Source organism: Moschus berezovskii, chromosome 10 (assembly GCF_049115385.1).
Source record: "Moschus berezovskii isolate FMDL1 chromosome 10, NW_MosBer_1.0, whole genome shotgun sequence".
NCBI lineage: Eukaryota > Metazoa > Chordata > Mammalia > Artiodactyla > Moschidae > Moschus > Moschus berezovskii.
The window spans coordinates 72,662,351-72,688,289 of NC_142469.1; the positions used below are offsets into that span (position 1 = coordinate 72,662,351).

At 40.4% G+C, this 25,939-nt stretch overlaps 1 protein-coding gene across 1 annotated transcript in view; it reads right to left on the bottom strand.

Annotated features, from left to right (window-relative positions):
• The window catches only part of LOC129560802 (protein LEG1 homolog), a 53,270-nt gene continuing 27,331 nt past the window's right edge, over positions 1–25,939 (bottom strand). Inside the window, exons 3-7 of the mRNA XM_088840481.1 lie at positions 16,308–16,492; positions 15,541–15,677; positions 13,516–13,754; positions 11,111–11,118; positions 1–177 (exon numbers count right to left, since the gene is read on the bottom strand). Coding sequence (XP_088696607.1) covers positions 1–177; positions 11,111–11,118; positions 13,516–13,754; positions 15,541–15,677; positions 16,308–16,492 — 746 coding nt within the window. The remainder of the gene's footprint in view (positions 178–11,110; positions 11,119–13,515; positions 13,755–15,540; positions 15,678–16,307; positions 16,493–25,939) is intronic.

Genomic DNA, 25,939 nt, shown 5'->3' on the forward strand with positions numbered 1-25,939 from the left:
TCACGGAGTAGCTATCCCGCAGTGTGCTTTGCTATCTCCATTTAGCTCTTTCAGATTGCTCTCGGGGCATTCAGGATGGGCCCTTACTCTAAACAATGCAGCCTGCTCCTCCTTGCCCAGCCCCCGCTTGCTAATTGCCGATGAAGTTGTCTGCGCTGCTTCTCCGCTGGGAGTTACCTTTTGGCATGAAATCTGTGCATTTAAATTATTATTTCTTTTTCCTCCCAATTATGTTGCCCTCTGAGGTTCCAACGGAGAAAGCAATGGCAAGCCACTCCAGTACTCTTGCCTAGAAAATCCCATGGATGGAGGAACCTGGTAGGCTGCAGTCCGTGGGGTCGCTAAGGGTCAGACACCACTGAGCGACTTTACTTTCACTTTTCACTTTCACACATTGGAGAAGGAAATGGCAACCCACTCCAGTGTTCTTGCCTGGAGAACCCCAGGGAAGGGGGAGCCTGGTGGGCTTCCGTCTATGGGGTCACACAGAGTCGGACACGACTGAAGTGACTTAGCAGCAGTAGCAGCTGAGGTTCCAAGGCTCCCTGGAGACTCGCCAGTGAGAGTGTTTCCTGGTGTTTGGAAACTTCTCTCTTTTTTGTTTCCCTTCCTGGGACGAAGCTCCAGCCCTACCTCTTTTGATTCTCTTTTATCTTTTATGATTTTTCCTACTTCCTTTTGAAGACAATGGGCTGCTTTTCTGGGTGCCTGATGTCCTCTGCCAGCGTTCAGAAGTTGTTTTGTGGAATTTACTCAGCGTACAAATGTTCTTTTGATGAATTTGTGGGGGAGAAAATGGTCTCCCCGTCCTATTCCTCCGCTCTCTTGTTCCCTCCTCCTCTGGACTTCTCTTGGCTATATCTTCTGTTATTGTGGAGCACAGACTGTAGGCACGGAGGCTTCAGTATTTGTGGCATGTGGGCTCAGTAGTTGTGGCTCCCTGGCTCTAGACACAAGCTCAATAGTTTGGGCGTGCTAAGTTGCTTCAGTCATGTCTGACTATTGTGACCCTACGGACTGCCCTTTGCCAGGCTCCTCTGTCCTTGGGATTCTCCAAGAAAGAATTCTGGAGTGGGTTGCTATGTCTTCCTCCAGGAAATCTTCCCAACCTAGGGGTTGAACCTGCGTGTCTTATGTCTCTCCTGCATAGGCAGGAGTTCCTTTACCCCTCAGTTCAGTTCAGGTCATTTCAGGTGCTCAGTCATGTCCAACTCTTTGCAATGCCATGAACCACAGCACGCCTGGCCTCCCTATCCATCACCAACTCCCAGTCCACCCAAACCCATGTCCATTGAGTCAGCGATGCCATCCAACCATTTCATCCTCTGGTGTCCCCTTCTTCTCCTGCCCTCAATCTTTCCCAGTATCAGGGTCTTTTCAAATGAGTCAGCTCTTCTCATCAGGTGGCCAAAATATGAGACTTTCAGCTTCAACATCAGTCCTACCAAAGAACACCCAGGACTGATTTCCTTTAAGATGGACTGATGGATATCCTTGCAGTCCAAGGAACTCTCAAGAGTCTGCTCCAACACCACAGTTCAAAAGCTTCAAATCTTTGGTGCTCAGCTTTCTTTATAGTCCAACTCTCACATCCATACACAACCACTGGAAAAACCATAGCCTTGACTAGACGGATCTTTGTTGATAAAGTAATGTCTCTGCTTTTTAATATGGTGTCTAGGTTAGTCATAACTTTCCTTAGAAGGAGTAAGCGTTTCATGTCTGCAATCACCATCTGCAATTATTTTGGAGCTCAGAAATATAAAGTCAGTCACTGTTTCCACTATTTCCCCATCTATTTGTTTTGAGGTGATGGGACCAGATGCCATGATCTTAGTTTTCTGAGTGTTCAGCTTTAAGCCAAGTTTTTCACTCTTCTCTTTCACTTTCATCAAGAAGCTCTTTAGTTCTTCTTCACTTTCTGCCATAAGGGTGGTATCATCTGCATATCTGACTTTATTGATATTTCTCCCAGCAAACTTGATTCCAATTTGTGCTACCTCCAGCCCAGTGCTTCTCATAATGTACTCTGCATATAAGTTAAATAAGTGGCAATATACCACTAACACCATCTAATAAGTCCACATTGTTTTGGCACTTGGGTTTAATTCTCTGTGGCATGTGGAATCTTCCCAGACCAGGGATCAAACCCATGACCTCTACACTGGCAGGTGAGTCCCTATCCACCACACCATCAAGAAGCAGAGAAACCTGTTGTGGTAACATCACCAGGTATCTTGGGGAAACAATCTAAAATATCCAAATTTATGTAACAACAATAGAGACTGATTAAATAAGAAAATATATAAATTTACCTTTGAAAGATAATATATGCAGCTATTTCCATCAACAGCTTGAGAAGGTGTTGGGTGGTAAGGGAAAAAATTACAAGAAAACAAGGAAATATAAAGATATCCTGCTGCTGCCGCTAAGTCACTTCAGTCGTGTCTGACTCTGTGCAACCCCATGGACTGCAGCCTACCAGGCTCCTCCGTCCATGGGATTTTCCAGGCAAGAGTACTGGAGTGGGGTGCCATTGCCTTCTCCGAAGGATATCCTGAGGGTTATGATATTGGCTAATGTGCTATTTTAGGAAAACCTAAACTTTCTTTCATATAATGTAGCTTCCAATGGCTACATAAATCACAGTTATCTTTTGTGCACAAGAGACTATGGAGGCATCTTTATAAGAATTATGATCATACACTTGAGGAATATATTGCAAAGAAGTATTAATAATATGGCTAAGAGTCATATTAGAATAATAATATAGTAATCTCCAAAAAAAGCTTAGAGAATCCTTAAATAATTCTGGTCACATTTTTGAGTGACCAAGAGAAAAACATCCAAGATTTGTGTGAGAGAGTACCGACTATGAAATCCCATCCCATTCGTGCTTATTTAAGACTTTTTTCAAGAATTCTTACTATAGTATCAGGCAAAGTCACAAGAAACTGTACACTAGTATTTTTCTGAGTAATTTCAATAATTTGGGACATTCTTACAAAATGTCTTCCTATGACAAGGACTGTGTTATTCTGTTCTCACAGGGAAGCAGTTACAATTACATTCTTTACATTCTTCCTGAGAGGTGTTGTTGTTCAGTCACCAAGTCATGTCTGACTCTGCACAACCCCACGGACTGCAGCACATTAGTATTCCCTGTCCCAGATGTTCACAAGCCTGTAAAGAATTTGTCCTGCAGAAATTTTACATACCAAGCCTATGATTTATTGACCCACCTTTGACTGGGCTTCCTTGGTGGCTCAGAGGTAAAGAATTTGCTTTCATTTCGGGAGACTCAAGAGATGTGGGTTCGACCCCTAGATCAGAAAGATCCCCTGGAGAAGGAAATGCAGCCCACTTCAGTATTACGTGCTTCTCTGGTGGCTCAGATGGTAAAAAAAAAAAATCTCCCTGCAATGCAGGAGAACACTGTTCAGTCCCAGAGGGAAGATCCCCTTGAGTAGAAAGTGGAACCCACTCCAGTATACTTGTCTGGAGAATCCCCATAGACAGAGGACTCTGGCAGGCTACAGTCCATACTGTCGAAAAGAGTTGGATATGACCGAAAGACTAACACTTTCACTATGTGTTTCCACTTGTTTAATTTGCTTTTGTTGCCTCTGCATTTGGCATCTATTGCAATGTCAAGGAGCTTGCCATCTATATTTTCTTTTAGAACTTTTATAGTTTCAGGTGATATTCTCAAGTCTTTCATAAATTTTGAGTTAAGTTTTGTGTATATTGTAAGATATTCATCCAGTCTGTTTTTTTTGTTTTTTTTGTTTTTTTTTGGCACATGAGTTGGGTTTATTTCTGGCTCTCTATTTATTTGCACTAATCATGGCAAATAGATGGAGAAACAGTGTAAACAGCGTCAGACTTTATTTTTTGGGCTCCAAAATCACTGCAGATGCTGATTGCAGACATGAAATTAAAAGACGCTTACTCCTTGGAAGGAAAGTTATGACCAACCTAGACAGCATACTAAAAAGTAGCGACATTACACTGCCAACAAAGGTACGTCTAGTCAAGGCTATGGTTTTTCCAGTGGTCATGAACGGATGTGAGAGTTGGACTATGAAGAAAGCTGATCTCCAAAGAATTGATGCTTTTGAAATGTGGTGTTGGAGAAGACTCTTGAGAGTCCCTTGGACTGCAAGGAGATCCAACCAGTCCATTCTAAAGGCAATCAGTCCTGGTTGCTCATTGGAAGGACTGATGCTAAAGCTGAAACTCCAATACTTTGGCCACCTCATGCAAAGAGTTGACTCACTAGAAAAGTCTCTGATGATGGGAGGGATTGGGGGCAGGAGGAGAAGGGGACAACAGAGAATGAGATTGCTAGATGGCATCACCAACTCAATGGACATGAGTTTGAGTGAATTCTGGGAGTTCCTGATGGACAGGGAGGCCTGGCATGCTGTGATTCATGGGGTCGCAAAAAGTCAGACATTACTGAACGACTGAACTGACTGACTGATGTGCCTCTTTGTATGGCAATACCATATATTTTTGGTTTGTTTTTATTGTTCAGTCTCAAAGTCCTGTCTGACTCTGAACCCTATGACCTGTAGCACAATAGGCTTCCCAGTTCTTCACTATCTCCTAGAGTTTGCTCAAACTCATGTCCATTGAGTCCATGATGCCATCCAACCATCTCATCCTCTGTCGTCCCCTTTTCCTCTTCTCCTCAATCTTTCCCAGCATCAGGATCTTTTCCAGTGAGTCGGCACTTTGCATGAGGTGGTGAAAGTAATAAAGCGTCAATTTCAGCATCAGTCCTTCCAATGAATATTCAGGCTTGGTTTCCTTGAGGATTGACTGGTTTGATCTCCTTGCTGTCCAAAGGATTCTCAAGAGTCTCCTCCAGAACCAGTTAGAAATAATCAATTCTTTGGCACTTAGCCTTCTCTGTGATACAACTCTCACATCCACAAATGACTACTGGAAAAACCATAGCTTTGACTAGACAGACCTATGTTGGCAAAGTGATGTCTTTGCTTTGTGAATACACTGCCTAGATTTATCATAGCTTTCCTTCCAAGGAGGAAGTGTCTTTTAATTTCATGGCTGCAGTCACTGTCTGCAGTGATTTTGGAGACCAAGAAAACCTGCCTCTGCTTCCACTGTTTCTGCATCTATTTGTCATGAAGTGATGGGACTGAAGGCCATGATCTTAGTTTTTCTAATGTTGAGTTTTAAGATAGCTTTTCACTCTTCTCTTTCACCCTCATCAAGAGCTCTCTAGTTCCTCTTCACTTTCTTCAATTAGTGTAGTATTATCTGCATATCTGAAGTTATTGATATTTCTCTTGGCAATCGTGATTCCAGCTTGTGTGTCATCCACATCAGCGTTTCACATGATACACTCTGCATAGAAGTTAAATAAACAGGGTGACAATATACAACCTTGTCGTACTCTTTTACCAATTTCAAACCAGTTTGTTGTTGCACATCTGGTTCTAACTGATGTTTCTCGTCCTGCATATAGGTTTGTCAGGAGACAGCTAAGGTAATCTGGTATTCCTGTCTCTTGAATAATTTTCCACAGTTGGTTGTGATCCACACAATCGAAGGCTTTAGTGTAGTCAATGAAGAAGAAGTAGATGCTTTTCTGGAATCCCCTTGCTTTTTACATAATCTGATGAATGTTGGCAATTTTATCTGGTTCATCTGTCTTTTGTAAACCCAGCTTATACATCTGAAAGTTCTCAGTTCGCATACTGTTGAAGCCTATCTTGAAGGATTTTGAGTATTGACTTGCTAGCATGTGAAATGAATACAATTATATGGTAGTTTGAACATTCTTTGGCATTGTCCTTCATTGGAAGTGGAATGAAAACTGCCCTTTTCCAGCACTGTAACCACTACTGATTTCAGTTTATAGCTTTAACTAGAAAGTGTGATACTTCCAGTTTTTTCTTCTATCTCGTTTGTTTTGGTGATTTGGGTATTTAGGGTTTGATACATTTTGTCACTTCAGTTATTAGATTTATTTTTATGAAAAGATATCTCACTTGTATTGAGACATTGATAAACCTATATTTGACTTTCAAAAAGTGGCTTTTGTTTAATATGTCCTTCTCACGGGGAACAACAGATAATATAAAAAATCATTTATTTTCATAGTGGACCATTTTGGTTGAGAGGTAGTTAAGGAATACTGGGTTTTGAGGGGAAATTAAAAAGTGGCACAATATTGGGAAAAGGTATGACAGACAGGTGGTCAGAAACACCAGAAGATAATTAGCCTACATAGTTTGATTAGTGCCATTAGCAGTGATTTAAATATGGTGAGTTTCAGATAATTTTTACTCATATTTAATATGTGCATTTTTCATATAGGGCTCCAATTATAGCAAAAATTATGTTTAAAAGGAAAATTTTAGTTTTGTTTAGTTTACACTAGAGTTCATTTCAGTTGCTCATTCATGTCCGACACTTTGTGACCCCATGGACTGCAGCATGCCAAGACTCCATAACCATGACCAACTCCCGGAGTTTACTCAAACTCATGTCCATTGAGTAGGTGATGCCATCCAGTCATCTCATCCTCTGTCGTTCCCTTTTCCTCCAGCATTCAAAGTTTCCCAGCATGATGTTCTTTTCCAATGAGACAGTTCTTTGCATCAGGTGGCCAAAGTACTGGAGTTTCAGCTTCATCATTAGTCCTTCCAATGAATATTCAGGATTGATTTCCTTCAGAATGGACTCGTTTGATCTTCTTTCAGTCCAAGGGACTCTCAAGAGTCTTCTCCAACACCACAGTTTAAGAGCATGAGTTCTTTGGCACTCAGCTTTCTTTATTGTCCAAATTTCACATTCATACATGACTACTGGAAAAAACATAGCTTGGACTAGATGGACCTTTGTTGTCTAAGTTGGTCATAGCTTTTCTTTCAAGGAGCAAGCATCTTTTAATTTCATGGCTTCAGTCACCATCTGCAGTGATTTTGGAGCCAAAGACAATAGTCTGCCACTGTTTCCACTCCTTCCCCATCTATTTGCCATGAAGTGATGGGACCAGATGCCATGATCTTAGTTTTCTGAATGCTGATTTTTAAACCAACTTTTTCCACTCTGCTCTTTCATTTTCATCAAGAGGCTCTTTAGTTCTTCACTTTCTGCCATAAGGGTGTTGTCATCTGCATATTGATGTTATTGATATTTCTCCCTGCAATCTTGACTCCAGCTTGTTCTTCATCCATGCCAGCGTATCTCATGATGTATTCTGCATATAAGTTAGATAAGCAGGGTGAAAACATACAGCCATGATGTACTCCTCTTCATATTTTGAACCAGTCTATTGTTCCATGTCCAGTTCTAACTATTGCTTCCTGACCTGCATACAGGTTTCTCAAGAGGCAGGTCAAATGGTCTGGTGTTTCTTTCTTTTTAAGAATTTTCCAGTTTGTTGTATTCCACAGAGTCACAGGCTTTGGCATAGTCAAAAAAAGCAGAAATAGATGGTTTTCTGGAACTCTCTTGCTTTATTGATGATCCAGCGGATGTTGGCAATTTGCTCTCTGGTTCCTCTGCCTTTTCTAAATCAAGCCTGAACATCTGGAATTTCTTGGCTCATGTACTTTTGAAGCCTGGCTTGGAGAATTTTACTAGTGTGTGAGTTGAGTGGAATTGTGCATTCCTTGGCATTGCCTTTCTTTGGGATTGGAATGACATCTAACCTTTTCCAGTCCTGTGAACACTGCTGATTTTTCCATATTTCCTGGCATATGGGTGTAGCACTTTCACAGCATCATCTTTCAGGATTTGAGATTGCTCAACTGAAATTCGACCACCTCCACTCTCTTTGATCATAGTGATGCTTCCTAAGGACCAGCTGACTTCACATTCCAGGATGTCTGGCTCTAGGTGAGTGATCACGCCATTGTGATTATCTGGGTCGTGAAGAACTTTTTTGTATAGTTTTTCTGTGTATTCTTGCCACCTCTTTTTTAATATCTTCTGCTTGTGTTAAGTCCATACCATTACTGTCCTTTATTGTGCCCATCTTTGCAGGAAATGCTCTCTTGGTATCTCTAATTTTCTTGAAGAGATCTATAGTCTTTCCCATTCTAGACTTTTCCTCTATTATTTGCATTGATTACTAGAAAGCTTTCTTATCTCTCCTCGTTATTCTTTGGAAGTCTGCATTCAAATGGGTATATCTTTCCTTTTCACCTTTGCCTTTCACTTCTCTTCTTTTCACAGCTATTTGTAAGGCCTCCTCAGACAACCATTTTGCCTTTTTTCATTTCTTTGTTTTCAAGATGGTCTTGATCCCTGTATCCTAAACAATGTCATGAACCTCCATCCATAATTCTTCAGGCACTCTATCAGATGTAATCCCTTGAATCTATCTTTCACTTCCACTGTATAATCATAAGGGATTTGATTTAGGTCATTTCTGAATGGTCTAGTGGTTTTCCCTACCTTCTTCAATTTAAGTCTGAATTAAGCAATACAGATTTCATGATCTGAGCCATAGTCAGCACCTGGTCTTGCTTTTACTGACTGTATAGAGCTTCTCCATCTTTGGCTCAAAGAATATAATCAATCTGATTTCGATATTGACCATCTGGTGATGTCCATGTGTAGTCTTCTGTTGTGTTTTTGAAAGACGGTGTTTGCTATGACCAGTGCATTCTCTTGGGAAAACTATTAGCCTTAGCCCTGCTTCATTCTGTACATCAAGACCAAATTTGCCTGTTACTCCAGGTATTTCTTGATTTCTTCCTTCTGCATTCCAGTCCCCTATAATGAAAAGGACATTTTTTGGGTGGGTATTAGTTCTAGAAGGTATTGTAGGCCTTCGTGGAACCATTCAACTTCAGCATCTTCAGTGTTACTGGTTGGGGCATAGACTTGGATTACTGTGATATTGAATGATTTGCCTTGGAAACAAACAGAGATGTTCCGTTGTTTTGAGATTGCATCCAAGTACTGCATTTCAGACTCTTTTGTTGACTATGATGGCTATTCCATTTCTTTTAAGGGATTCTTGCCCACAGTAGTAGATATAATGGTCATCTGAGTTAAATTCACCCATTCCAGTCCATTTTAGTTCTCTGGTTCCTAAAATGTCGATGATCACTCTTGCCATTTCCTGTTTGACCTCTTCCAATTTGCCTTGATTCATGGACCTAACATTCCAGGTTCCTATGAAATATTGCTGTTTACAACATTGGACTTTACTTCCATCATCAGTCACATCCACAGCTGGGTGTTGTTTTTGTTTTCAATCTGTCTGTTTATTCTTTCTGGAGTTTTTTTTCCCACTGATCACCAATAACATATTTGGCATGTACTGACCCGCTGGAAATGGCTGGATGGCATCACCAGCTCGATGGACATGAGTTTGAGTGAACTCCGGGAGTTGATGATGGACAGGGAGGCCTGGCGTCCTGTAATTCATGGGGTCACAAAGAGTCGGACACGACTGAGCAAATGAACTGAACTGAACTAACCCACTGGATCATGGAGAAAGCAAGAGAGTTCCAGAAAAACATCTATTTCTGCTTCATTGACTATGCCAAAGCCTTTGACTGTGTGGATGACAATAAACTGTGGAACTTTCTGAAAGAGATGGGAATACCAGACCACCTGACCTACCTCTTGAGAAATCTGTATGCAGGTCAGGAAGCAACAATTAGAACTGAACAGGGAACAACAGACTGGTTCCAAATAGGAAAAGGAGTACTCAAGGTTGTATATTGTCACCCTGCTTATTTAATTTATATTCAAAGTACATCATGAGGAACGCTGGGCTGGAAGAAGCACAAGCTGGAATCAAGATTGCCGGGAGAAATATCAATAACCTCAGATATGCAGATGACACCACACTTATGGCAGAAAGTGAAGAGGAACTCAAAAGCCTCTTGATGAAAGTGAAAGAGGAGAGTGAAAAGGTTGGCTTGAAGCTCAACATTCAGAAAACAAAGATCGTGGCATCTGGTCCCATCACTTCATGGGAAATAGATGAGGAAATAGAGAAAACAGTGTCAGATTTTATTTGTTTGGACTCCAAAATCACTGCAGATGCTGACTGCAGCCATGAAATTAAAAGACGCTTACGCCTTGGAAGGAAAGTTATAGCATATTAAAACCTAGATAGTATATTAAAAAGCAGAGACATTACTTTGCCAACCAAGGTCCGTCTAGTCAAGGCTATGGTTTTTCCCGTGGTCATGTATGGATGTGAGAGTTGGACTGTGAAGAAAGCTGATCGCCAAAGAATTGATGCTTTTGAACTGTGGTACTGGAGAAGACTCTTGAGAGTCCCTTGGACTGCAAGGAGATCCAACCAGTCCATTCCAAAGGAGATCAATCCTGGGTGTTCATTGGAAGGACTGATGCTAAAGCTGAAATTCCAATAATTTGGTCACCTCATGCAACGAGTAAACTCAATGGAAAAGACTCTGATGCTGGGAGGAATTCGAGGCGGGAGGAGAAGTGGATGACAGAGAATGAGATGGCTAGATGGCATCACCAACTCAATGGACATGAGTTTGAGTGAACTCCGGGAGTTGGTGATGGAGAGGGAGGCCTGGCGTGCTGTGATTCATGGGGTCGCAAAGAGTCAGACAGGATTGAGCGACTGAACTGAGTGTTCTATGTTTTTGCCTTTTCATACTATTCATGGGGTTCTCAAGGCAAGAATACCAAAGTGGTTTGCCATTTCCTTCTCCAGAGGACCAGGGTTTTTCAGAAGTCTCCACCATGACCCGTCCATCTTGGGCGGCCGTACATCGCATGGCTCATAGTTTCATTGAGGTAGACAAGGCTGTGGTCCATGTGATCCGACTGGTTAGTTTTCTGTGATTGTGTTTTCTTCAGTTTGTCTGCCCTCTGATGGAGAAGGATAAGAGCCTTATGGAAGCTCCCTGATGGGAGAGACTGACTTAGGGGGGAAATGGATCTTACACTAGAGTAGCTCAGAAATTTTCTACTTGATGGTGAAATATCTCCATGTGCTTGGACGCTAAAACAGCAGCCTCATTCATTACAGGAATTGACAATGTGCTCATATGTCAATGTACTCGGAGTTCAGTCCTAGAACATAAATTACTTAAAATGTCTCTTCAATAGACTTTTCCCTGCTTACCTGGCAATCTAAGAATAAGCATTGAAGATAGTGTCAAAATCTTAAACATCAATAGTGTAACTTGTCTTTAGGAGAAGTCAGTGGCAACCCACTCAAGTATTCTTGTGAGGAAAGTCCCATGAAGGGAAGAGCCTGGTAGGCTGCAGTCCATGGGGTCGTGAAGAGTTGGACACAACTGAGCAACTTAACTTTCACTTTCATGCATTGGAGAAGGAAATGTCAACCCACTCCAGTGTTCTTGCCTGGAGAATCCCAGGGACGGGGGAGCCTGGTGGGCTGCCGCCTATAGGGTCACACAGAATCGGACACGACTGAAGGGACTTAGCAGCAGCAGCAGCAACCTGTCTTTGGCGCAGATATTGACATATTCATGTGTAACTCAGCCATTCTATGAAACTAATTAGCTTCAACCAGGTATGTAGCTCAATTCTGAGAGGAGGTTGGCAGTGGGGATTATTGGGTGGTAACTCTGAAAATACAAAGATGAAGCAAGGATAATAAGAACCACAAACTTTTTGCAGTCGTTATAGCATTTGATTGCCTTTATTCATGGAATTAAACTGATCTACAAGTAATAGCATACATTTAGGCTACTCAATTGGAATTAACACTAGCGTATTAATAAGGAAACGTCCCATAAGCTGAGCAAATTTTGAAGTCATGAGCTTCTTCCAAATTGTTAAAAACAAACCTCCTGTGAAAATAGAAGCATTTATGTTTCCAGTTAATAAAATTATGAATACAGTTTTGAAATCTAAAAATATACAAAATTAGATAAAAATTCTAATTACAGGATTTGTAATATATTAGTAACACTGTCTGACCATTATCCTTCTCAAAGGATACAAGGAAATACATTGTGTTGGACAACCTAACAGCATAAAAGAAGGGCTATTTCTCCTCGTGCTCGTTTGGCAGCATATATAATAAATGATGAGTTGTTTCCCTTATTTGAGAATGAGATGTATTCAAAAAATTCTCACATGATGTAATAACAATAATATTTTATGGAGTAAATTAAGCACAAATTGTTGAGGCCCATCGTAACTCCTTTCTTACTCTTGTTTGTAATGTTTTGTTTCTAGAGTGAACATTTTCCTGCGAGGAAGGAGACCTGGTTGCTATCCAACTGTCACTAAAACTAAGTGATATTTGCAACTTAGCTTCCTTGATCTTTAGGATTAATCTATGAAAAAACGAGCTGGAACTGAAGAGACTCCACAGTTCTAATTCTAAACGACTGAGATTTAAATGTGTAAGGTTCACTAGTTCATCAAAACTTTCATATTTTCAACGCAGGGAGTATTATATCGTGAAGAAAAATGAAAACCTCAAAAACTGAATTTAAACAAGCTGTAGTTTAAGTTTGGTTCAGCTACTTACAAAATATATCATTTTGGACATGTTATTTAATGTCAAGTGAACTTTTTCTTCAAAAATGTAAACAATGCTATGAATTTCATACCGTACCTAAGGACAACAAATAAAATGATGTGTGAAGACAGAAGGCTTAATATCCATTATTTAATTGATGCTCAAAAATTGTATATAACTGTCTCTCTGCACCCAGTCTTCCTACTTCCACCCCAACCATCTCTGTTTCTTATTATATTCTCTGTCTTGGTGGATGAACACACATTACACAGGGGAGAATGACACAGCAATAATGAAGAGCCAGATTTTCAGACTAGCAATTTTGAATCCTAAGTGAGAACCCAGAATATTTCTGGGGTAGCAATAAGAATTTTAAGAAGAAACATGTCAAAGTGTCAATTTTATTTATTATTATTATTTTTAATTTATTTATTTTTTATTGGAGGCAAATTATTTTACAATATTATATTGGTTGGTTTTGCCATACATTGACATGAATTCGCCCCAGGTGTACATGAGTTCTCCCTCCTGAACCTCCCTCCCACCTCCCTCCTCCCTTTATCCTCCCTCTGGGTCATCCCTGCATGCCAGCCCCAAGCATCCTGTAACATGCATCGACCCTGAACTGCTGATTCGTTTCACATATGACAACATACATGTTTCAATGCCATTCTCCCAAATGGGGAGAATGACACAACAATAATGAAGAGCCAGATTTTCAGACTAGCAATTTTGAATCCTAAGCGAGAACCCAGAATATTTCTGGGGTAGCAATAAGACTTTTAAGAAGAAACGTGTCAAAGTGTCGATTTTAAAACTGTCACTATTGTAGAAGCTACATGATATTATAGGTCCTGGAAGGTTAGTTTTCAGTAACTGTCGTAATTATACTCAATATATCTCTCATATATCAAGTACTCAATCATTCCTGTTGAATGATTCAATATATTAAACGGATCATTTATTATATTTAGTTCTCAAATGAATTTGGTTCATTTAGGTTTCATGGATAATATAACTCATAATCATACCTGTGCTTTTGTTTATTTCTGAAGTGAGTTTTGCTACAGTCGTCACTGCTTTTTCCCGTCTGCTGAGGTTACTCATGAGAACATTACGATCCTGATCTGTGAGTAGCCTGTGTGGGAAACCCACTAGTAATTCTTTCATAGTTTCAAAGTGTGGGCGATATAATACTGCCTCAACAAGTTCTACGGCCAGTAGAAAGTCCATGGTGAAGTCTCGTTCAGTTTCAGAAGAATAGAACGATCTAAAGGAAGGACACAAAATTAGCTGCATGAGTTACAAAATACTTCATTTAAACGCAAATTAAACTCTAAATGTGTCTTTTCTCCCATGTTCCTTAGGAATTTTATGCTATTTATGAAATAGTTGGCTGATCTGAATGTATAATTTCAGTGTATTGTAATTAATCTTCACACTATCTTCTACATGATGCTGGCTGAAGAATCTAAGTGAAAGCGAAGTCACTCACTAATGTTCCAGTCTTTGCTACCCCAAGGACAGGCTCCTTCCTCCATGGCATTTTCCAGGCAAGCATACTGGAGTGGGTTGCCATTTCCTTCTCAAGGGGATCTTCCCCACCCAGAGGGCCATCTCGAGTCTCCTGCATTACAGACAGATGTTTTACCCTCTAAGCAGCCAGGGAAGAATCTATTACATGGCAACAGAAACGGCAAAACTTTGGATCACAATTTTTAAAAATTGTAGCACATTAACCAGCTCTTACTTCCACTAGATTTACTCTTGGTGCTTTCCTCATTGTGTTTCTCCTGTATCTTATTTCTGTGCCACCAATATCTAACGTCACTTGTTTTCCAGAAACACAGTTCAGGGACTGGATACTATGAGCCAGTATAACAAATAGAAGGTGATATAATAGCAATTTCTGAAAATTCTTCAACAACATGCATAATTGACTCATGCTTATTGTGTGTATATGCTTGTATAATTGCTCCTAATTCCTAGGAAAAAAGAAGTGGACTAGAAATTTGCCACAGTAATCAAATCACGTTCTTGAATAGGATATAACAGGGGCCAAGGCCAGGGGACAAACAAACAACAGATGGTTTCTCTTGAGTTCATCTAAAGACTTAAATGGTATGCTCAATTCTCTTACAGAAAACAACCATAAAAACTGAATAAAATATTAAAAAACATGTTCTATGATGTCAGAGTGGACAACAATACTGAGAAATCATGAGTTCAAAATTTAAGAAAAAAGGTATGACAGTCTGAAAATTTACATGTTGAAGTTCATACTAAAGAGGGAGAGAGACTAGAGTGCAGATTTTCTCTCTCTCTCTCTCTTCTCCATGTGAAAACCCAGATGCTATGATGCAAGAAGGCAGTCATCTGTAAGCCAGAAAGAGGGCCCTCAGCTGAAACTGACCATGTTGGCTCCCTAGTTCTGAACTTGCAGCATCCAGAACTGTGAGAAAATAAATTTCCATGATATATATAAACAAATTAATTTATAGTATTTGGTGATGGCAGCCCAAGTTCCTAATAAGAAGAGAAGACTCAAGGCAATGTATGATTCTGAGAGGTATTGCTCTAATGTTGACATGACGAGAAGAGTCTTTGATAACATTGTGGAGCTGAGAGAAGAAACATCACAGTTAGAGATGAACTATTAATAAATAGGACTCTACACACACACACACACACATACAACAAAATACCAAGCCATTGAAGATCACTGGGTACGTTTCTTTTTTAAACCAGAGTAAGAAATAGGAAAGGGAAGAAAACTGACAAATTGGTCTACACTGAAAAATTTTCAAATGAAGGATACAACACTGAAGAGCGAACTTACAAGTATAAACTAAGAAAAGCTACATTGAAGATATATAGCTGATATGCAATTCTTAGATGAACTGCAAATAAAAATGGAAAAACTATTTCCTGATATTATGGAAAATATGAGCAATGAACATTTGAGTCAACCAAAACTTAAACATTATGTTATACTATGCCAGAAAACAACAAAACAAAACAGAGTTTCATTACATCACACAAAGCAGTTCTCTTACACATCACTGAACTTCGGTTTTGCCACATCAAAGACAGAGTGATGGACTGCCCACAAATTAAAGATTGCTGTGTCCTCATCTGTGTCATACTGAGGAATACTGCTGGTAGTGGAAACTATCTTTCTGGACTGCAGATACTGTAGAGTGAATAAGATTTAGGTCAATAAAAGGTTTTAAAGTAAATTAAAATACATTTAATTACCAGTATCATGAATACCTGAAAAAGTACATTGTGACATACTCATCTTGCTGATTCTTCAGAAATGAAATTTATTTTCAGAATAGATTTTAACACTTAAAGATGTCATTTAACTTTGTTTGCTTTGTAGAAAACTTTATGCTGTTTTGCTTGCAGAGGCAAACATAATTTGGTGATTATTACATGAATTCTATTGAAAAAATGTATTTATAAATACAATGATGCCGATTAGCTATTAACTGTTAGGATCACTTCAGTATGCTAAGCAGAATGATTAGAGAGGGAAGGGATAAAGTTCTAATATAATTTTTTCCCCCCTGTTTTCAATTTTTTTTTTATTTTTATTTAAAAATTGTTTTAAAATTTATTTATTTTAATTGGAGGATAATTACTTTACAATATTGTATTAGTTTTGCCATACATTGACATGAATCCGTCCCAGGTCTAACATAATTTCAAATGCATATAAATGTGAAATTTAGTCTATTTTTAAATCAGAAATCCCAACAGAACTTCTTTCAGTGTTTTCATTCATTCCATTCATAAAAATATCATTACATTCTTTTACCTTATAAAACCTGTTGGCTATATCCATAATTTGTGGATAGGCTGCACGGCATTCCTCAACTGAATAACAGAAGTTAGATCTGTACTCCTCTCGAGAGAGTAACTCTACCTCATATGGCAAATTCCCCAAAAACCCAGATTCAATTGCAGCAAGGAAACGCACAATAATCACATAGTAGCTAATGCCTGTAAAAAAATAGGATGGAGATATCTGGAGCCATTAACTGTCTATACAAAGTAGGAGTTAACCAAATGACTAATGCTTAATCTATATAATTTCTCTTTATTCTCCAAACTGTCATGTTGAATTTGTTGCCCCTAGGAAATGCTTATGATTATGAGAACTTAGGGTTAATTGCAATCAAGAAAGTTTCCATTAGGGGCACATTCTGGAAACAGAAAGTTTGATATGAATCTACTTAGTTCAATCCAGTTCCAAATTATTTATGACCTAATTTATTTACCCCTTACATAGGAAGCAAATAATCATTTTTGGCTCAGGGAAATATTTACTCAGTTTGAGAATTTATGTAGATGATAAATATGGAGATTCTCCGCCTAGACTGAGAAAGAGATTTTGATATAATCATCTTGCTCTATCTCATCTCTTTTAAGTTCATTTCAGTTTAGTTCAGTCTCTCAGTCCTGTCCGACTCTTTGTGACCCCATGAATCACAGCACGCCAGGCCTACCTGTCCATCACCAACTCTCGGAGTTCACTCAAACTCATCTCCATCGAGTCGGTGATGCCATCAAGCCATCTCATTCTCTGTCGTCCCCGTCTCCTCACACCCCCAATCCCTCCTAACACCAGACTCTTTTCCAATGAGTCAACTCGTCGTATGAGGTGGCCAAAGTATTGGAGTTTCAGCTTTAGCATCACTCCTTCCAATGAACACCCAGGATCGATCTCCTCTAGAATGGACTGGTTGGATCTCCCTGCAGTCCAAGGGACACTCAACAGTCCTCTCCAGCACCACAGTTCAAAAGCATCAATTCTTCGGCGATCAGCTTTCTTCACAGTCCAACTCTCACATCCATACATGACCACGGGAAAAACCATAGCCTTGACTAGATGGACTTGGTTGGCAAAGTAATGTCTCTGCTTTTTAATATACTATCTAAGTTGGTCATATCTTTCCTTGCAAGGAATAAGCGTCTTTTAATTTCGTGGCTGCAATCAACAAGTGCAGTGAATTTGGAGCCCCCAAAAATAAAGTCTGACACTGTTTCCACTGTTTCCCCATCTATTTGCCATGAAGTGATGGGACCAAATGCCATGATCTTCGTTTTCTGAATGTTGAGCTTCAAGCCAACCTTTTCACTCTCCTCTTTCACTTTCATAAAGAGGCTTTTGAGTTCCTCTTCACTTTCTGCCATAAGGATGGTGTCATCTGCATATCTGAGGTTATTGATATTTCTCCCAGCAATCTTGATTCTAGCTGGTGCTTCTTCCATCCCAGCGTTCCTCATGATGTACTCTGTATATAAGTGAAATAAACAGGGTGACAATATACAACCTTGACGTACTCCTTTTCCTATTTGGAACCAGTCTGTTGTTCCATGACCCGTTCTAACTCTTGTTTCCTGACCTGCATACAGGTTTCTCAAGAGGCAGGTCAGGTGGTCTGGGATTCCCATCTCTTTCAGAATGTTCCACAGTTTATTGTGATCCACACAGTCAAAGGCTTTGGCATAGTCAATGAAGCAGAAATAGATGTTTTTCTGGAACTCTCTTGCTTTCTCCATAATCCAGTGGATGTTGGCTATTTGATCTCTGGTACCTCTGCCTTTTCTAAAACCAGCTTGAACATCTGGAAGTTCACGGTTCACATATTGCTGAGGCCTGGCTTGGAGAATTTTGAGCATGACTTTACTAGTGTGTGAGATGAGTGCAATTGTGTGGTAGTTGGAGTATTCTTTGGCATTCCCTTTCTTTGGGATTGGAATGAAGACTGACATCTTCCAGTCCTGTGGCCACTGCTGAGTTTTCCAAATTTGGTGGCATATTGAGTGCAGCACTTTCACAGCATCATCTTTCAGGATTTGAAATAGCTCATTTGGAATTCCATCACCACCACTAGCTTTGTTCGTAGTGATGCTCTCTAAGGCCCATTTGATTTCACATTCCAAGATGTCTGGCTCCGGGTGAGTGATCACACCATCGTGATTATCTTCATTGTGAAGATCCTTTTTGTACAGTTCTTCTGTGTATTCTTGCTACCTCTTCGTAATATCCTCTGCTTCTGTTAGGTCCATACCATTTCTGTCCTTTATCGAGCTCATCTTTGTATGAAATGTTCCCTTGATATCTTTAATTTTCTTGAAAAGATCTTGTTTTTCCTATTCTGTTGCTTTCCTCTATTTCTTTGCATTGATCGCTGAGGAAGTCTTTCTTATCTCTCCTTGCTATTCTTTGGAACTCTGCATTCAGATGCTTATATCTTTCATTTTCTCCTTTGATTTTCGCTTCTCTTCTTTTCACAGCTATTTGTAAGGCCTCCTCAGACAGCCATTTTGCTTTTTTGCATTTTTTTCCCATGGGGATGGTCTTGGTCCCTGTCTCCTGTACAATGTCAGAACCTCCATCCAGAGTTCATCAGGCACTCTATCTATCAGATCTAGTCCCTTAAATCTATTTCTTACTTCCACTGTATAATCATAAGGGATTTGATTGAGGTCATATCTGAATGGTCTAGTGGTTTTCCCTACTTTCTTCAATTGAAGTCTGAATTTGGCAATAAGGAGTTCATGATCTGAGCCACAGTCAGCTCCTTCCCCAGGTCAGTAGGTGCCCAGTATGCTACTGGAGATCAGTGGAGAAATAACTCCAGAAATAATGAAGGGATTGAGCCAATGCAATACAAATACCCAGTTGTGGATGTGACTGGTGATAGAAGTAAGGTTCAATGCTGTAAAGAGCAATATTGCATAGGAACCTGGAATGTTAGGTCCATGAAGCAAGGCAAATTGGAAGTGGTCAAACAGGAGATGACAAGAGTGAACGTAGACATTCTAGGAATCAGTGAACTAAAATGGACTGGAATGGGTGAATTTAACTCAGATGACCATTATATCTACTATTGTGGGCAGGAATCCTTTAGAAGAAATGGAGTAGCCATCATGGTCAACAAAAGAGCCCGAAATGCAGTACTTGGATGCAATCTCAAAAATGACAGAATGATCTCTGTTCATTTCCAAGGCAAACCATTCCATATTACAGTAATCCAAGCCTATGCCCCAAACAGTAATGCTGAAGAAGCTGAAGTTGAATGATTCTATGAAGACATACAAGACCTTTTAGAACTAACACCCAAGAAAGATGTCCTTTTCATTATAGGGGACTGGAATGCAAAAGTATAAAGTCAAGAAACACCTGGAGTAACAGGCAAATTTGGCCTTGGAGCACGGAATGAAGCCCGGCAAAGGCTAATATAGTTTTGCCAAGAGAACGCACTGGTCATAGCAAACACCCTCTTCCAACAACACAAGAGAAGACTCTACACATGGATATCCCCAGATGGTCAACACCGAAATCAGATTGATTATATTCTTTGCAGCCAAAGATGGAGAAGCTCTATACATTCAGCTCTTTTAAGGATGGTTCTAAATCCCAACCAAATCTCTTCCCAAACAACCTTGAATATATTTTCTTATTTTCAGTTTGACTTTCTTCTGGTTCTTGATGCTAATTCATTTCAACCAAGTCCTCACTCTAGTATATTCTGGCTTTGGACTATTTATCTACTTTTTGATTCCTCAGTTCATCTTGTCTACAAGGATTCTGGCAGCTCCCAGGACAGAGTTATTCTTGGGCGTACTCCTCAGCCAGGCTTCAGTCACAGGCATGAATCCACACCTTCTGCTAATGAAGCACATCCTTCCACACTCTTGCTTGATAATAAAAGAACTATTTTGATTGTTAATCTAGATGTCAAGGAGAAGCCAGAGATACTGGTGATATAAAACATAAGGGAGAAGACACAATTGATAGGTATTTCAAGGAATATTTTCAAACCTTTTGATGACAAGTCATTTTCTCATTACATGAAACCTGATGTACTAGTTGACCTCATTTCACTTAGTTCTACTTTTAGCCTTAATTTTCACATTTGAAAGGATGATTCTTAGTATAACTTTACTTTAGACTAGAAGAATTTTGTTCATTGCCAAGTGCAGAATTTATTTTGGAATGTACATCTATAAACTCAATTTTCCAAAACTTTGTCCCTAATGAAGATATATTTCTGCATAAACCAATCAGAAGGAGCAGATAGATTAGGGATACCCTCCAGTGAAATTGGTCTTTAAGGCATGAAATGCCTTGCAATTGAACATAATAAATCATTATTAAGTTCTTGCTGTTTTTTCAAATTAGGGGTTTAGGGAGGAAAACTTAAGTGATTAAGGAAATGAATTGAGAGAGGAAGATGAATGTTTAGACTTTCAATTACTAGCTTTGTGACAAAAAGCAAATGATTCAACATCTCTCAGCTTCTGCTAGATTATCTGTATTATGAGAATATTAATTTAAGATCACGGTAAATGTTGAATTAAATCTCTCTAAATGGCTACTTACACACTGGTATGTGTTAGAGTGAAATAAATAGTAGCTAGTTGTAGAAAATTTGAAATACTAGGTAGTTGAAAGTATCATTTTCTTTAGTATCTATTGGCGGCACAGACACAAGAGATGCTGGTTCCACGCAACCAAACACGCGCAGAAGTGTGGCCGAGAGGAGCTACCCCACGTCCATGTAAGGTGCAGTGGTTGCGCTTTGCTGGAGCAACTGTGAAGAGATATTCCACGACCAAGGTAACAGAAACCCAAATAAAACAGTAGGTATTGCGAGGGGCATCAGAGGGCAGACACACTGAAATCATAATCACAGAAAACTAGTTGATCTGATCACATGGACCACAGCCCTGTCTAACTCAATGAAACTAAGCTATGCCATGTGTGGCCACCCAAGACGGATGGGTCATTAAGGAGAGGGCTGACAGAATGTGGTCAGCTGGAGAACGAATGGCAAACCACTTCAGTATACTTGTCTTGAGAACCCAATGAACAGTATCAAAAGGCAAAATGATAGGATACTGAATGAGGAATTCCCCAGGTTGGTAGGTGCCCAGTATGCTACTGGAGCTCAGTGGAGAAATAACCAGAAAGAATGAAGGGATGGAGCCAATGCAATACAAATACCCTTGGGGATATTTGTATATGGGTGATAGAAGCAAGGTCCGGTGGTGTAAAGAGCAATATTGCATAGGAACCTGGAATATTAGGTCCATGAAGCAAGGCAAATTGGAAGTGGTCAAACAAGACATGACAAGAGTGAATGTAGACATTCTAGGAATCAGTGAACTAAAATGGACTGGAATGGGTGAATTTAACTCAGATAACCATTATATCTACTACTGTGGGCAGGAATCCCTTAGAAGAAATGGAGTAGCCATCATGGTCAACAAAAGAGTCCGAAATACAGTATTTGGATGCAATCTTAAAAGTGACAGAAAGATTTCTATTCGTTTCCAAGGCAAACCATTCAATATTACAGTAATCCAAGCCTATGCCCCAAACAGTAATGCTGAAGAAGCCGACATTGAACGGTTCTATGAAGACCTACAAGACCTTTTAGAACTAACACCCAAAAAAAATGTCTTTTTCATTATAGGGGACTGGAATGCAAAAGTAGAAAGTCAAGAAACACCTGGAGTGACAGGCAAATTTGGCCTTGGAGTACAAAATGAAGCAGGGCAAAGGCTAATATAGTTTTGCCAAGAGAATGCACTGGTCATAGCAAACACCGTCTTCCAACAACACAAGAGAAGACTCTATACATGGACATCCCCAGATGGTCAACACCGAAATCAGACTGATCATATTCTTTGCAGCCAAAGATGGAGAAGCTCTACTCAGTTAGCAAAAACAAGATCAGGAGCTGTCTGTGGCTCAGATCATGAACTCCTTATTGCCAAATTCAGACTTATTGAAGAAAGGAGGGAAAACCATTAGACCATTCAGATATGACCTAAATCAAATCCCTTATGATTATACAGTGGAAGTGAGAAATAGATTTAAGGGACTAGATCTGACAGATAGAGTGCCTGATGAACTCTGGACGGAGGTTCGTGACATTGTACAGGAGACATTGACCAAGACCATCCCCATGGAAAAGAAATGCAAAAAAGCAAAATGGCTGTCTGAGGAGACCTTACAAATAGCTGTGAAAAGAAGAGAAGTGAAAAGCAAAGCAGAAAAGGAAAGATATAAGCATCTGAATGCAGAGTTCCAAAGAATAGCAAGGAGAGATAAGAAAACCTTCCTCAGTGATCAATGCAAAGAAACAGAGGAAAACAACAGAATGGGAAAAACAAGAGATCTCTTTAAGAAAATTAGAAATATCAAGGGAACATTTCATGTAAAGATGTGCTCGATAAAGGACAGAAATAGTATGGACCTAACAGAAGCAGAGGATATTACGAAGAGGTGGCAAGAATACACAGAAGAACTGTACAAAAAAAGATATTCACGAATAAGATAGTCACGATGGCGAGATCACTCACCTGGAGCCAAACATCTTGGAATGTGAAGTCAAGTGGGCCTTAGAGAGCATCACTACGAACAAAGTTATTGGAGGTGATGGAATTCCAGTTGAGCTGTTTCAAATCCTGGAAGATGATGCTGTGAAAGTGTGGCACTTAATATGCCAGCAAATTTGGAAAACTCACCAGTGGACACAGGACTAGAAAAGTCAGTCTTCATTCCAATCCCAAAGAAAGGCAAAGCCAAAGAATGCTCAAATGACCACACAATTACACTCATCCCACACGATAGTAAAGTCATGCTCAAAATTCTCCAAGCCAGGTTTCAGCAATATGTGAACCATGAAATTCCAGATGTTCAAGCAAATTGCCAACATCCTTTGGATCATGGAGAAATCAAGAGAGTTCCAGAAAAACATCTATTTCTGCTTCATTGACTATGCCAAAGCCTTTGACTGTGTGGATCACAATAAACTGTGGAACATTCTGAAAGAGATGGGAATCCCAGACCACCTGACCTGCCTCTTGAGAAACCTGCAGGTCAGGAAGCAAGAGTTAGAATGAGTCATGGAACAACAGACTGGTTCCAAATAGGAAAAGGAATACGTCAAGGCTGTATATTGTCACCTTGCTTATTTAACTTATATGCAGAGTACATCATGAGGAACGCTGGGCTGGAAGAAGCACAAGCTGGAATCGAGATTGCTGGGAGAAATATCAATACTCTCAGATACGCTGATGACACTACCCTTATGGCAGAAACTGAAGAGGAACTCAAAAGCCTCTTGATGAAAGTGAAAGAGGAGAGTGAAAAGGTTGGCTTGAAGCTCAACATTCAGAAAACAAAGATCGTGGCATCTGGTCCCATCACTTCATGGGAAATAGATGGAAAAACAGTGGAAACAGTGTCAGACTTTATTTTTTTGGGCTCCAAAATCACTGCAGATGCTGATTGAAGCCATGAAATTAAAAGACGCTTACTCCTTGGAAGGAAAGTTATGACCAACCTTGATAATATATTAAAAAGCAGAGACATTACTTTGCCAACCAAGGTCCGTTAGTCAAGGCTATGGTTTTTCCCGTGGTCATGTATGGATGTGAGAGTTGGACTGTGAAGAAAGCTGATCGCTGAAGAATTGATGCTTTTGAACTGTGGTGCTGGAGAAGACTCTTGAGAGTTCCTTGTACCGCAAGGAGATCCAAAAAGTCCATTCTAAGGGAGATCGATCCTGGGTGTTCATTGGAAGGACTGATGCTAAAGCTAAGGCTGCAATACTTTGGCCACCTCATGCAACGAGTTGACTCACTGGAAAAGACTCTGATGCTGGAAAGGGTTGGGGGCGGGAGGAGAAGGGGACGACTGAGGATGAGATCGGCATGATGGATGGCATCACCAGCTCGATGGACTTGAGTCTGAGTGAGCTCCGGGAGTTGGTGATGGACAGGGAGGCCTGGCGTGCTGTGATTCATGGGGTCACAGAGAGGTGGACACGACTGAGCGACTGAACTGAACTGAACTGAGAATAAATAAAAAAGAGTCAGTACACAATGAATAATGCAATAGATGAGATCAGGAACACTCTGGAGGGAACCAACAGTAGAATAACAGAGGCAGAAGATAGAATAAGAGAGGTAAAAGATGGAATGATATAAATAAGTGAAACAGAGAGGAAAAAAGAAAAACAAGTTAAAAGAAATGAGGACAATCTCAGAGACTTCTGGGACAATGTTAAATGCCCCAACATCCGAATCATAGGAATCCCAGAAGAAGAAGACAAAAGAAAGACCATGAGAAAATACTTGAGGAGATCATAGTTGAAAAATTCCCTAAATATGGGAAAGGAAATAATCACCCAAGTTCAAGAAACCCAAAGAGTCCCAAACAGGATAAACTGAAGGCGAAATACCCCAGTTCAGTTCAGTTCAGTCGCTCAGTCGTGTCCGACTCTCCGCGACCCCATGAATCACAGCACGCCAGGCCTCCCTGTCCATCACCAACTCCCGGAGTACACTCAAACTCATGTCCACAGAGTCGGTGATGCCATCCAGCCATCTCATTCTCCGTCGTCCCCTTCTCCTCCCGCCCCCAACCTTTCCCAGCATCAGAGTCTTTTCCAGTGAGTCAACTCGTCGCATGAGGTGGCCAAAGTATTGCAGTTTCAGCTTCAGCATCAGTCCCTCCAATGAACATCCAGGATTGATCTCCTTTAGAATGGACTGGTTGGATCTCCTTGCAGTATAAGGAACTCTCAAGAGTCTTCTCCAACACCACAGTTCAAAAGCATCGATTCTTCGGCGATCAGCCTTCTTCACAGTCCAACTCTCACATCCATACATGACCACAGGAAAAACCATTGCCTTGACTAGACGGACCTTGGTTGGCAAAGTAATGTCTCTGCTTTTTAATATACTACCAAGGTTGGTCATAACTTTCCTTCCAAGGAGCAAGCGTCTTTTAATTTACCCCAAGACACATATTAATCAAATTAACAAAGATCAAACACAAAGAACAAATATTAAAAGCAGCAAGGAGGGGAGACGCCCGGCTCTGGCGCAACTGACCACGTGCAGAATTGTGGCTGAGAGGAGCTACCCTGCGCCCAGGGTTAGGGCGGTGGCCGAGAGGAGCTGTACCACGTCCAGGAGGCGGTGGCTGCTTGCACACCAGAGGGCCGAGTGGAGCTGATCCACATTCAAAGCAGGAGGGGCGGCCTTGAGGAGATACCCCTCGTCCAAGGTAAGGTACAGCGGCTGCACCTTGCTGGAGCAGCTAGGAAGAGATACTCCACGACCAAGTGGAATATAAGAATCCAGTGTTCTGGGGAGGAAGGAACAAGATGGCGGAGGGATAAGACGGCGAGACCACTTTCTCCCCCACAAATTCATCAAAAGAACATTTGAACGCGGAGTAAAGTCCACAAAACAACTTCTGAATACTGGCAGAGGACATCAGGCTCCCAGAAAAGCAGCCCATTGTCTTCTAAAGGAGAGAGAAGAAATCCAGCTCCACCCACCAGAAAACCGACACATGCTTCCCTAACCAGGGAACCCGGACAAGTCACCTGTCCAACCCCACACACAGCGAAG